General features: G+C 36.7%; 1 protein-coding gene across 1 annotated transcript in view; it reads left to right on the top strand.

Moving 5' to 3' along the window:
• The first annotated feature begins 759 nt into the window (after nucleotides 1–759).
• The window catches only part of TMA16 (translation machinery associated 16 homolog (S. cerevisiae)), a 17,800-nt gene continuing 7,356 nt past the window's right edge, over nucleotides 760–11,203 (top strand). The window contains exons 1-2 of the mRNA XM_012646096.1: nucleotides 760–909; nucleotides 7,746–7,858. Coding sequence (XP_012501550.1) covers nucleotides 907–909; nucleotides 7,746–7,858 — 116 coding nt within the window. The 5' untranslated portion in view covers nucleotides 760–906. The remainder of the gene's footprint in view (nucleotides 910–7,745; nucleotides 7,859–11,203) is intronic.

The raw sequence follows: 11,203 nt of genomic DNA on the forward strand, positions 1-11,203 counted from the left end.
AACTTTCCGGCTCACCCCCTTGGCTTTATTTTCTTTAGAGTACTTATATTATTTGAAATAATATTTATTGATTTGTTTTTATGTCCACCCCGCAACCCCGAATATGAGCTGAGGAGGGCAGTGATATTGTCGGAGTAGCCCCAAGGCCTGGCACATAGCAGCATTCAACAAATATTTGTTGAAGGAATACATTGTGTATGGAATTTTAACAAGTATAGGTGAAACAAAGACTCTCATACTGTAAGAGAAGAACAGAAATACTGGGTTGGAAGGGCCCTTGAATATGAGCAAGGGGACTTTTCGGATGAAGAATCTGAGACCCAGTGGGGGAAAGGACTTGCCCACGGTAATGCGGTACAGGGAAGAGCAGGAGTCAGGACTGTCTGCCGCTCTAGGGCGCGGGCCATCTCGGAGCAGCCCTCCAGGGCGGGACCAGTTCCCGAGATGCGGAGCCGCCGGAGGGAACTTCTTGTTTGAAAAGGCTGCTGTCTCTGGAGTCCTGCACCGGGACAGATGCCCAAGCTCTGGTCTCGAGGCCAGAACGCAACTAGCCGGCAACGAGGAACACCTGCGAGCCGGGTTCAAATCTCTACCCTCGCTCTCAGCGCCTGGCCAATTTCAGCCTCTCGCCGAATGCTCCCTCACCGCACCCGGCGAGCACGGAAAGATAGCACGCCCTTCGCCTAGGGCTTGAAATCCAACACGGGAGAAAAAGACGAAGTCTTAGTTTCCGGGGACGTTTTACAGAACTGCACTCGCCCCTCCCCTTCCGGTAGAGTCTGCGCCGGCTGTTCGGGCCCCACGTGTGTTCGGGCCGCGGTACTCGCGGGAGGTGCTGGGGCTGCGACTGGTGAGCCTGCCCCGGTCCAGAGTGCGGAGGTGTTCCGTGGCCGCGAGGACGTCAGCATGGTGGGCCCCCTCCTGCTTCCTTGAACCCTCTCAGTTGGTTCCTTGGAAGGCTCCTGTCAAGCAGGCAGGCAGGGAGGGAGCGGTCTCGGGAACCGGGCAAGGGGAGGATGCAAAGTGAATATATTGGGCGGTGGAGCTGGGGTGGGAGTGCGGGGCGAAGCAAAGAGACGGGTCCCAGGTCCAGCGTCCGGACCTTAGACCCTTAGAGTTCTGTGTCTGAGTGCTTTAGTGCTCACTTGCCGCCCTGCCACACTTTGCTTCGTGCCTAGCTTCTCCTTAGTCACTGCCCCCTTGGGTAGGGGTGGGAGTGGGCAACCCGCATCTTTGTATTGGAGATGCACACTGGTAAACGTATGTGGGAGTTCGGCAAAACTTTTGAGAGCGTTGGCCCCGCACACCTGTGCCGCCTCTGGCCCGTGTGGCCTCTGAGCTCAATGGCTTCTTTCTCGGCGTCCGTTCATCGCCGATTACTGACCCATTCCTGCCCCAAATCCTGCCTCTTTGGTCACCTCACCCTCATTCCCGCCAGGGTACTTAATTTTTTTTGTTGTTTTTATTAAAAATTGAGTAGTTAGAAAAGTATTTATAAAACACATTTAAGTTTAAAGATGGGTAGTATAAAGAACTCGCCTTTACCCAGTATATAGTTTAAGAAATAAAACATAGCCTCTGAAAGCCTCTGTGTTCTCTTCTTTGAACCTGTGACCTTCAGGAACCCCTCAGAGGTAAACAGTATCTAAATTTTGTGTTTATAATTCCATTATTTTTCTTTATAGTTACCATATATGTTTGTATTCCAAAACAGTGTGTTCTTTCTTCACGGATTTTTTTTTTTTTCATTTAATCATTATGTTCTTTAGACTCATTCTTGAATTGGAGCATGTTTTAAATACTCATTGTTAGGTTAGTTTTTAGTAAAAACAATCAAAAACATTTATAGTCTGGTAAAAAATTTATGACACTTTGGCTACAATGGAACCTCTTTGTTCCTTTCTTTCTCTTTTGCTTTTTTCCTTTTCGTTTTATGCCATTTTTGTCTTTCTTGTCTGTCTATAGTCTTTTTTTTTTTTTGGTTTTTGCTTTGCATTAGATTATACACATTTGTGTAAATTCAGCATTTGCCTATCACTATACTTGTATGATTTCCAACCCTTTATAATTTTCTTTTCCTTTTTAGAGTGGAACATTAAAGCAGTTACATGTGATTGTATGTGTGATTGGGGAGGTTGATTGGCATTTAACTGCAGTTGTCCTTAACTATCAGAGCTTCACTTTTGTCAAGCTATGTAGTAGAAGTAAGTATATCGCCTTGGCATAAAAGTCAAAAGGGTGACATATAGATCTGTGCTCATTGGCACATTTCTGGCCCTGTCATTTATATATCATCATCAGTAGTTCTGCAGCATCTTCTTTAAGTACAGCTCACAATGTGTTCCCAGAGGACTGAGTTTGGGACCTGTCTTTGCTAAATAACCATCTTGGAATTACTTAACCTACCGTCTGTTTAGTTGGCATAACAGTAGTACCTATCTCATAGAATTGTTCTGAAAAGTAAATGTAAAAGGCTTAGCCCATTGTCTAGCACTTAGTAAATATTAGGTGTTGTTATTAACTTCCCTAATAGAAATAAATAGTAAAGAGTACAGCTTGTGGTTGTCCACCTTTATTACTTTGCTCATTTGTGTTCTCTTATTGTGAATCTATGCTGGAGCTCAGTAAGTTTACATCTTTTTCTTAGATCAGAATTTAACTACATGAAGAATCTTTTCAAATTAATCCATCCCACTCAGTACTTCTTTATTGTGCATTAAAAAGGTTTTTAGTGCTTACGTACTACTGGGCACTCAAGTATACTCCTTTTTATGTAAGCCTGATATTAGAGAGCCTAAGTGTGCTTGTTTTCCTCCCTAGCTAGATTATAAACCATTAAAAAGTGTGCTGTCATCCTCTCTTGATTTGTCTATGCACATGCATTGACCATTACTGACTACCTAAAAATTCCTTAATGGCAGGAATTATGTGTTGTTGGGCTCATACTTATGTGAGCTGCAACAACAAATCAGTTTAATAAATTTCAGATTATCTGCTAGTAAAAAACTTGCTTCTGAAAGTTAATAAAACTAAAGAAAAACATTAACAAAAATCTACCTAGTACACCAGCTTTTTTTGGAACACTATTACATGTACATGGTTTTAAAAAAATAGTAATAGTTGTTCATGAAAAGTGTATTAGTTTCTTATTGCCTGCTGTAAAGATGGATACCAATTTAATGGCTGAAAACAACACATTTATTTTCTTACATTTCTGGAAGTCAGAAGTCCAAAAATGAGTCTTACTGAGATAAAAATCAAGGTGTTAGCAGGGCTGGTTTCCTTCCAGGGGCTCTAGTGAAGAATATTTCCTTCGTTTTTCAGTTTCTAGAGGCCATCCGTACATTCCTTGGCTCTTGGTAGCTCCCGTCTTCAAAGCCAGCAGCATAGCATCTTTAAATCTTCCTCCACAGAAGGTCATGTGTTCTCTGACAATGATCTTCCTGCCTTCTTTATAAGGACCTTTAGGATTATATTAGCCCTGCATGGATAATTTCTCCATCTCAAGCTCTTTAATCACATTTGCAAAGTCCCTTTTACTTGAATAGTAATATATTCCCAGGTTCCAGAGGAATTAAGACATGGACTTTTTTGTTGGAGGGGGTAGGTATTATTTTCCTTACCACAAAAAGTAAGTCTTTTTTCCAACTCTGTTGTCTGAGGCCCCAGTTCACTTAAGAAACAGCCACTGTTAGCGTTTTCTTAGCTATTCAGATTTTTTATATGCATTTTCCAGCATATATGTATGTTCCCTAACTTCCCTTTTTATATAAATAGTACACTATACACACTCCTATGCCCCTTGCTTTTTTTTATCTTATCTTTCAGATCAACCCATGCAAGTACCTATAGATCTACCTCTTGCTTTTTAAACAGTTAATATTCTATTGCTTGTTTTTACTATCATTTATTTAACCAGATCTCTGATTACCATTAAATTGTTTACATTCTTTTGCTGCTATAGACACTGTGACAATGCTTCATTGATTATTTTCTTTTTTTCCCCTTTGGTACGTGTGTAAATGTGTTTATAGAATAAATTAATAGAAATATAATTCCTTGATCAAGACATGTGCCATTTATATCTTGATGGGGACTGTCAAATTGCCCTCTAGAACAGGGGTCCCCAACCTATGATGAGTTGTATAATTGTTTCATTATATACATTATATATTACAATGTAATAATTATATTGAAATAAAGTGCACAATAAATGTAATGCGCTTGAATCATCCTGAAACCATTCCTCCCCACCCCCCGGCCGTGGAAAAATTGTCTTCCATGAAAACAGTCCCTAGTACCAAAAAGGTTGGGGCCATTGCTCTAGAAGTCTGTACCAGTTTGCACCCACACCCTTCCTAATGCAATGTTAGAAATTTTTTTGTTAGTCGTATACATTGATAATTCTATTTTTTTGAAGTTTTAACTTACATTTCTTTTAAGTTAGACATCTTTTTAAACTTTTAAAAAACACTTGTTTTTACTCTGTGACTTGCTTGTATTCTTTTTTTCTGTTTTTATTTTGGGTTGCTGATCTTTTTCTTACTAATCTTATAATAACTTTTTTATATTAAGGGAATTAGCTCTTTTGTTTGTGTTGCAAATATTTTTTCTTGTAGTTTGTCTTTTGGCTTGGTTTATATGTTGTTCAGAATTTTACATTTTTATATAGTTAGATTTGTTCTTTTAAATCTTGTGGATTTTATGTAATGTTTAGAATGAGCTTTCTCACTCTGCGATTCATCTACAAACAAAATATTTTCTTCTAAGATCTACATGGTTTCATTTTTTATATTTAAATGCGATCTAGGAGGAGCTTAGAGTGTGGAGTGATGTATCAAATATTTCAGAGATTTATATGCTTTTTAGTTTCTCGATATCTGAGGGGTATTGGTTTCGGAACCCCCTTGAAAACCTAAATCCACGCGTGCCGAGGTCCCTTACCTATGCACATGCTTTCAAGTCATCTCTAGATTATAATACCTAATACAGTGCAAATACTATGTAAATAGTTGTTATAATATATTGTTTTTTGAATTTGTATTTTTTTATTGTATTGTTATTTTGTATTGTTTTTATTTTCCAAATGTTTTCTATCTGCAGTTGATTGAATCTGTGGATGGGAAACCTACAGATGCAAAACTTGTGGATATGGAGGGCCAACTGTACTTTATTTACATTTTTTGAGTGCTTGAAATACTTAATGCTAATCTAAAACCAGAACACAGAAAATGTTACCAAAAAATAAGTAACTAGCTCAGCTAAACTTTTGTGATCTAGAGGATGAATTGTCATCAAATGCTATTCTTTGTCTTATTTCATTACATAATATGCACTTTTTATTTATTTATTTATTTTTGTAACATTTACTTTATGTTCAGCACTCTGAAGCCTAAGCTTGATTAGTAGTGATTATTTTCTAAATCACTACTAATACTAATCCAAAAGTACATTTGGAGTTCCAGTAACTGACTTGCAAATGAAATATTCTAATTTGAATACCTAAGAAATTTGGAATTTATTTATCTACTATTTATTTCTTGATAACAGTTTTTTAAAGCTATGTGTGTGCTGGGGTGGTCATGGTGGTTGGTGAATTGCCCCAAATAAGACTGCCTTATTTTTTGTTGTATAATTGTTTGTCAGTGAAAAAGAGCGCCTCTTACAGGAACTGGGACAGAGTCATTATTCATTTAGATCTTTAGATAGCCTATTACCCTGCTCCTTTTCAGTGCCAGGCCAACAAGAAAATCTCTTTCCCCTAGGAGCAATTAATTTAAATAGAAATACAGTAAACTTGTCGAATTGATTTGAGCCAGAATTTTTTTGTTTATTTTTAACTTCTAAAAAAGACCCAGAAAAAGGGATAAGCATGAATGCATGTTAGAATTCCAGTGGCTGGATGCCAGTACCATATTACAGTAGAGACAGAAGCAAGGACTATTGATTTTAAGTTAGAAAAAATATGAACTATTTTGCGTGTGAACCAGGAATAATTTTTTGAAGTTCCTTTGTTTCAAAGTTAAGTCAAGTAAGCATTTAGATTCTTATCCTGGAACTTTAGCACTAAAATTGTTCAGGCAGATCACCTTTATTTCTCTACTACCTCCCATCTCAATACCCTTGGAAGACTATACTTCCCTTTAACTATCTCTGGAGAGAGGTAGTCCTTTCTGTCTTTCCTTGATATTTATGTCTTTATTTCGTTATGATCCCAAATATGATATCCTAATCTTTGGTAGAAGTATCACTTAGTCACATATTAATTTCGTCTATTACTGTTCCAGGTATATCTAAATGGTTTTGCATGTGAAGTGAGTTCAAACTACACCACTACTCTTACTAGACTTACTGTCTATTTTTAAAGACAATACAGTGTTTTTGTAATTTATAAAAACAATTAAAATGTCAGATATCTTACTCTAACTTGTTACCTTTAAACTCTTCTTTCAAACTTTGGTTGGAACATTCTGACTGAAGTTAAAAGAATTAAAACCAATCCGTGTTTTTCCTACAGCTTATTTTAATGCTTCTCTTTTCATTTTCTATTTAGGTTTACTATTTCTTGCCATTTTGCCATCGAAAAATAATGGTATGGAAGATAATTGTTATTCAACTTTTATGGATTTTTGATTTTCATTGTCTTGTTACAAAGAGCATTTGATTAATGATATCCAGAGATATGGTGCAGTGGTGCAAATATTTTTTGATGTTGGATCAAAATCAGTACTGAACTATATCATTTCATACTAGTTTTCTTGTTTCGGGAACAAGGAGGATATTTTGATTTGATTCTCAGATTTAAACATTAACTTCCATATTAATTAGGTAGTAGGTTTATTTTGTAGCTTAGAAATTGAGAAATGTTTGGTAAACTCCTTGTCTTTTAGGTCTTAAATTACTTCCCCAGGGAGGCATTTTTTCGATTTCTCAAAGTTAGTCAGGATGCTGAGCTTTCTGGCCATTTTCTGGATCCTTGAGGGCTTCGTGGAGCAGAGCCTCCAGCTCCTACTTCTAACAGGAAAGAACTAAACTTTATCTGGATTAAGCCATTATTATTTTGGGTTTCTGTTGCAGAGAGCCAAACCTGATTTCTAAATAATATAGGTGAGATAATATAGATAAGATATAGGATTATATAGTAATAAAAAATTACCGAGATGTCTAGTTTGGAAGACTGAATGAATTGTGACCTAGTTAAGTGGCATAAAGCTTGAATGGGAAAATAAGTTGTTCCCTTTTGGATGTGCTAATTTTGAGATACCTTCTGTTATTTTCTCTGTTTCTCATTTGCACAGGCCATCAGCCTAACTTTTATTTTGCTTGATTCACTGCCCACTCTGTTCCACATGCAGCTTCTGCAGTCAAACTCCCACTAATAACCTGTGTTCCTTCTACCCCTTTAATCTTCTTAACTGTAACACAGATTTCCGGCCCTGAGTCTCCTCACTACTTTGAAGATGGAAGAGTTGAAAAGCCGAGTTTATCAACCCCTTCTGTGCCTTTCTTTATTCTCTTATATCATGGGAAAGTAGTTCCAAATATATCATTTCTGTTATGACCATGGAGACAAAGGCTTAAAATTATTTAACAAGTCTGATTTATCTCCTGATTTCTCGTGTAGTATTTCTGGCTCACTGCATTTCTGTTATATTAATGTTTTTAAAATTTATTTTTAAAGAAAATTTTGTGACTGGAGTCACTTATATATCATACTATATTTTATGTGTTTTTGTATATTTTAGCCTAAAGCACCAAAGGGAAAAAGTGCAGGACGGGAAAAAAAAGTCATCCATCCATATAGTAGAAAAGCAGCTCAAATGACAAGAGAGGCCCACAAACAAGAAAAGAAGGAAAAGTAAGTATCTTTTCATCAATTGTATTACGCATTGCTAAAAAGCCCTTTATACATTTATCCTTCAAACATACATCCTTCCACAATATTCTTTTCCTCTCTTTAATAAATGTTTGAGTATGTTCTATGTGCTGAGGGTAAAACTGAACAAGGACTCTACTCTTATAGAGCTTACCTAAAACAGATAAATAAATTTAAATAGCAGTTTGTGATGAGTGTAATAAAAATTAAAAAGGGTTATGGGATTGAGAGTGAGAAAGAGAGGTTCATTTTACATAGGATAGTCATGGAAGGCTTCTCTGTAGAAGTTACATTTGAACAAAGAGTTGAAAGATGTGAGGGAGTGAGCTATCCTGATATGTGTATTGGGCATATAGGTTAAAGTGCCTATTAGACATCTAATAGGACATGTAGGCAGGCAGTTGGATATGTTGGGTCTAGTATTCAGAGAATAGGTTAGGGATGTAGACACAAATTTGGGAGCCATCAGTATCCATATGGGATTTCAAGCTGTGAGACTGGGTAAGATCACCTATGATTAACTGTAGGGAGGGAAGAGAAGGAAGCCAGGGATTGAGTCCAGATACCCTCCACTGTTTAGATGTTGGGACACAGAGGATTCCACAAGTGAGACTGAGAAGGAGGAAAAAGAAGATGGTATTTCAAAGATGCCTTAAAATCAAGTGAAGACCAAATAAAAACCATCATTTTGACTATTTTAGAATAATTTTGCCATTTTAATGAATGCTAAATGCATTTATACACTAGCTGATGGAAACCGGCACTTTCATTATGACATGATGACTCCTTCCCTAAGACAAAGCCATGTTTAGTAAAGATTAGCTGTTTCACAATGATATGGCTAGAAGCTTTCTGGAAGAGAATAATGAAGTGTTATGATAGCATAGTCAAATTTAATTTCTTTTTGGGAGAGTGTCTTTTTTTTTTTTTTTTACATAAAGGTTGATTATGATGATATAGCAGTGTTGCTTTAAAATGGTAATTTTCAAACTTCAGGTATTTGTGTTATTTTCATGATTTTGTTATCTTTTTAACATGATTTGCTACTACTATGATTGTGCAGTTTCTTTTATCACTTATACCAGTATTTCATAAACTTTAGTATACAGGAGGTACACCTGTAGGGCTCATTAAAACTGGTTGTTCCAAGCCCTAGAGTTTTATATTCCCTACAATTTTCCAGGTATTGCTGATGTTTTTGCTTGTGGTTTAGGGACTACACAATGTGAACCACTGACCTGTACTGTTATTTAGTTTCCCTTATATACCATTTTTTAAAAAGGAGACATATCTTTGTTAAAATCAAGTAGATACTGTTACCTGCCCCGAATGGTCTGAGCCTGAGACATCCTTTTGTGTTACCCTTGGTGAACAGATTTGGCAAAGGTTGGAAGACTTGCAAGATAGACTGACACTAAGTTATATCCTTACTATAATGTGAAAGGATCAAAGGAAAATGGAGGAGGGGAAAGCAGCTTGCTTACCACTTTATTAAAGATTGTTTAATTCTGTGACTATGAACTACTTAGTGACCTTAATTGGTTTCCTAAGGAACAATGGTAGCTAGTCTATACTTTTCCACAGAACCCAGGATTCTTTGTACCACTTCCTCGGGGTTTCTTTTTAGGGAGAAGGGTGGGCTGGGAAGTCAGGGAGGGTATCTATTAGGGCACTGTGCCTTTTGAGGAGTGGTAGAAGATACAAATCCAGACTTCCTGGGTTGATCAGGTTGATGCTTACTGATGGCCTTAGTTTAGTTAAAGACGCTGCAGGAGTGAATAGCAAAGCTAGAGTAAAAGTTCAAACATATTCTTCATCTTAGGTCTCTGTGAAATACTGCTTCTATCCATAGAAACCGTGAACAGAAACTGGGATGGGCACCTTGCAAACAGTGAACAATTTACAGGCAGTGAATGGCTATTCTGTATGATGTGATTTTAGCTTTATTTTATGATTCCTCAGCATAGCAACATTTTGGCAAAGAATTCTAGATGCCAAATGAAAATGACGCAGTCTGGAAAACTGACAAAGGAAACTAAGCATGATGGATAAGAATCTAGAAAACAATTGCTTTTGAGAATTAGTGTTGTTGATGTCACCTCACTTAAAGAATTGATTCTCTTTAAAAATCAAATTCACACATTGTCTGCCTTAATAAGAATCTTTCCATATTTACATGCAGTTACAGTTTGAAATACTTACCAATTTCTCCACTTTTCTCCACTCCAGCGGGTACCACTGTAGTTGGGGTTCCCATTGAGTCCATTGAGAATTATTGCAACTTCTAACTAGATTCTTCCCTCCAGGCTTACTTGAAAGGAATGAATTCCTCTCCAAGCCATCCTCCACCTTGTTATGAAGTGTTCTTTGTTTTTTTGAGTCAACTATGAGATATAATTACAATATAATATAATGTACACATTTTAAGTGTACATTTTTTGGGTTTTGACAATTGCATACATTGGTATAACCACCATGATCAATATGTAGTACAATTTCATCTTTGTTAAAAAATTCCCATGTATGTCTTCCCAGTGAGTCCTCATCCTTCACCCCTGGCCTCAGGCAGCCACTAATTTGCTCTTTTATTTGATAGGTGGCATTTATCTTTGTTGCTGTTCCATGTAAATGGGATCGTTCTGTATGTAGTCTTTTGTGCCAGCTTCTTTCACTTAGCATAATGTTTGTGAGATTTATCCATGTCATTTTATGTATTAGTTGTCCATTCCTTTTATTGGGAGTATTATTCTATCATACGGATATGCGGTTTGTTTATCTATTCACTGTTGATGATCATTTGGATTTTTTACAGTTTTTGGCTATTATCAGAGGTCTCCAACCTAAGGAACCGGCCACCTCTTATTATGAAAAGTTTTATTGGAAAACATTTATACCTGTTCTTTTTGTGTTTTCCATGACTGCTTTCAGACTATAATGGCAGAGTTGAGTAATTGTGACAGATTACATAGCCCCAAAGCCTAAAATGTTACTATATTACCACCTAAGAAAGTATTTGCCAATCCCTACTTTTATGAATAAAGCTACCATGAACAGTCATGTACAGGTGTTTGTGTGGACATATATTTTCATTTTTCTTTCATTTCCTAGAACTGGAATTGCTGGGTCATATGATAGATTTTTGTTTGAATTTGTAAGAAATTAAGTTTATAAGAACTGCTGGTTCATAAGTGGTAGTACCATTTTATATTTTCATCAGAGTATAAGTTATATTTGCTACATATCCACTTGAACATGTTTTGTTAGGTCTTTTTTTTTTTTTTTTTTTTTTTTTTTTAAAAGGGTAGAAAAGTTTATTTTTTGAGGAAT

The sequence above is a fragment of the Propithecus coquereli genome, unplaced genomic scaffold (assembly GCF_000956105.1).
Source record: "Propithecus coquereli isolate 6110/MARCELLA unplaced genomic scaffold, Pcoq_1.0 Scaffold240, whole genome shotgun sequence".
Taxonomy (NCBI): Eukaryota; Metazoa; Chordata; class Mammalia; order Primates; family Indriidae; genus Propithecus; species Propithecus coquereli.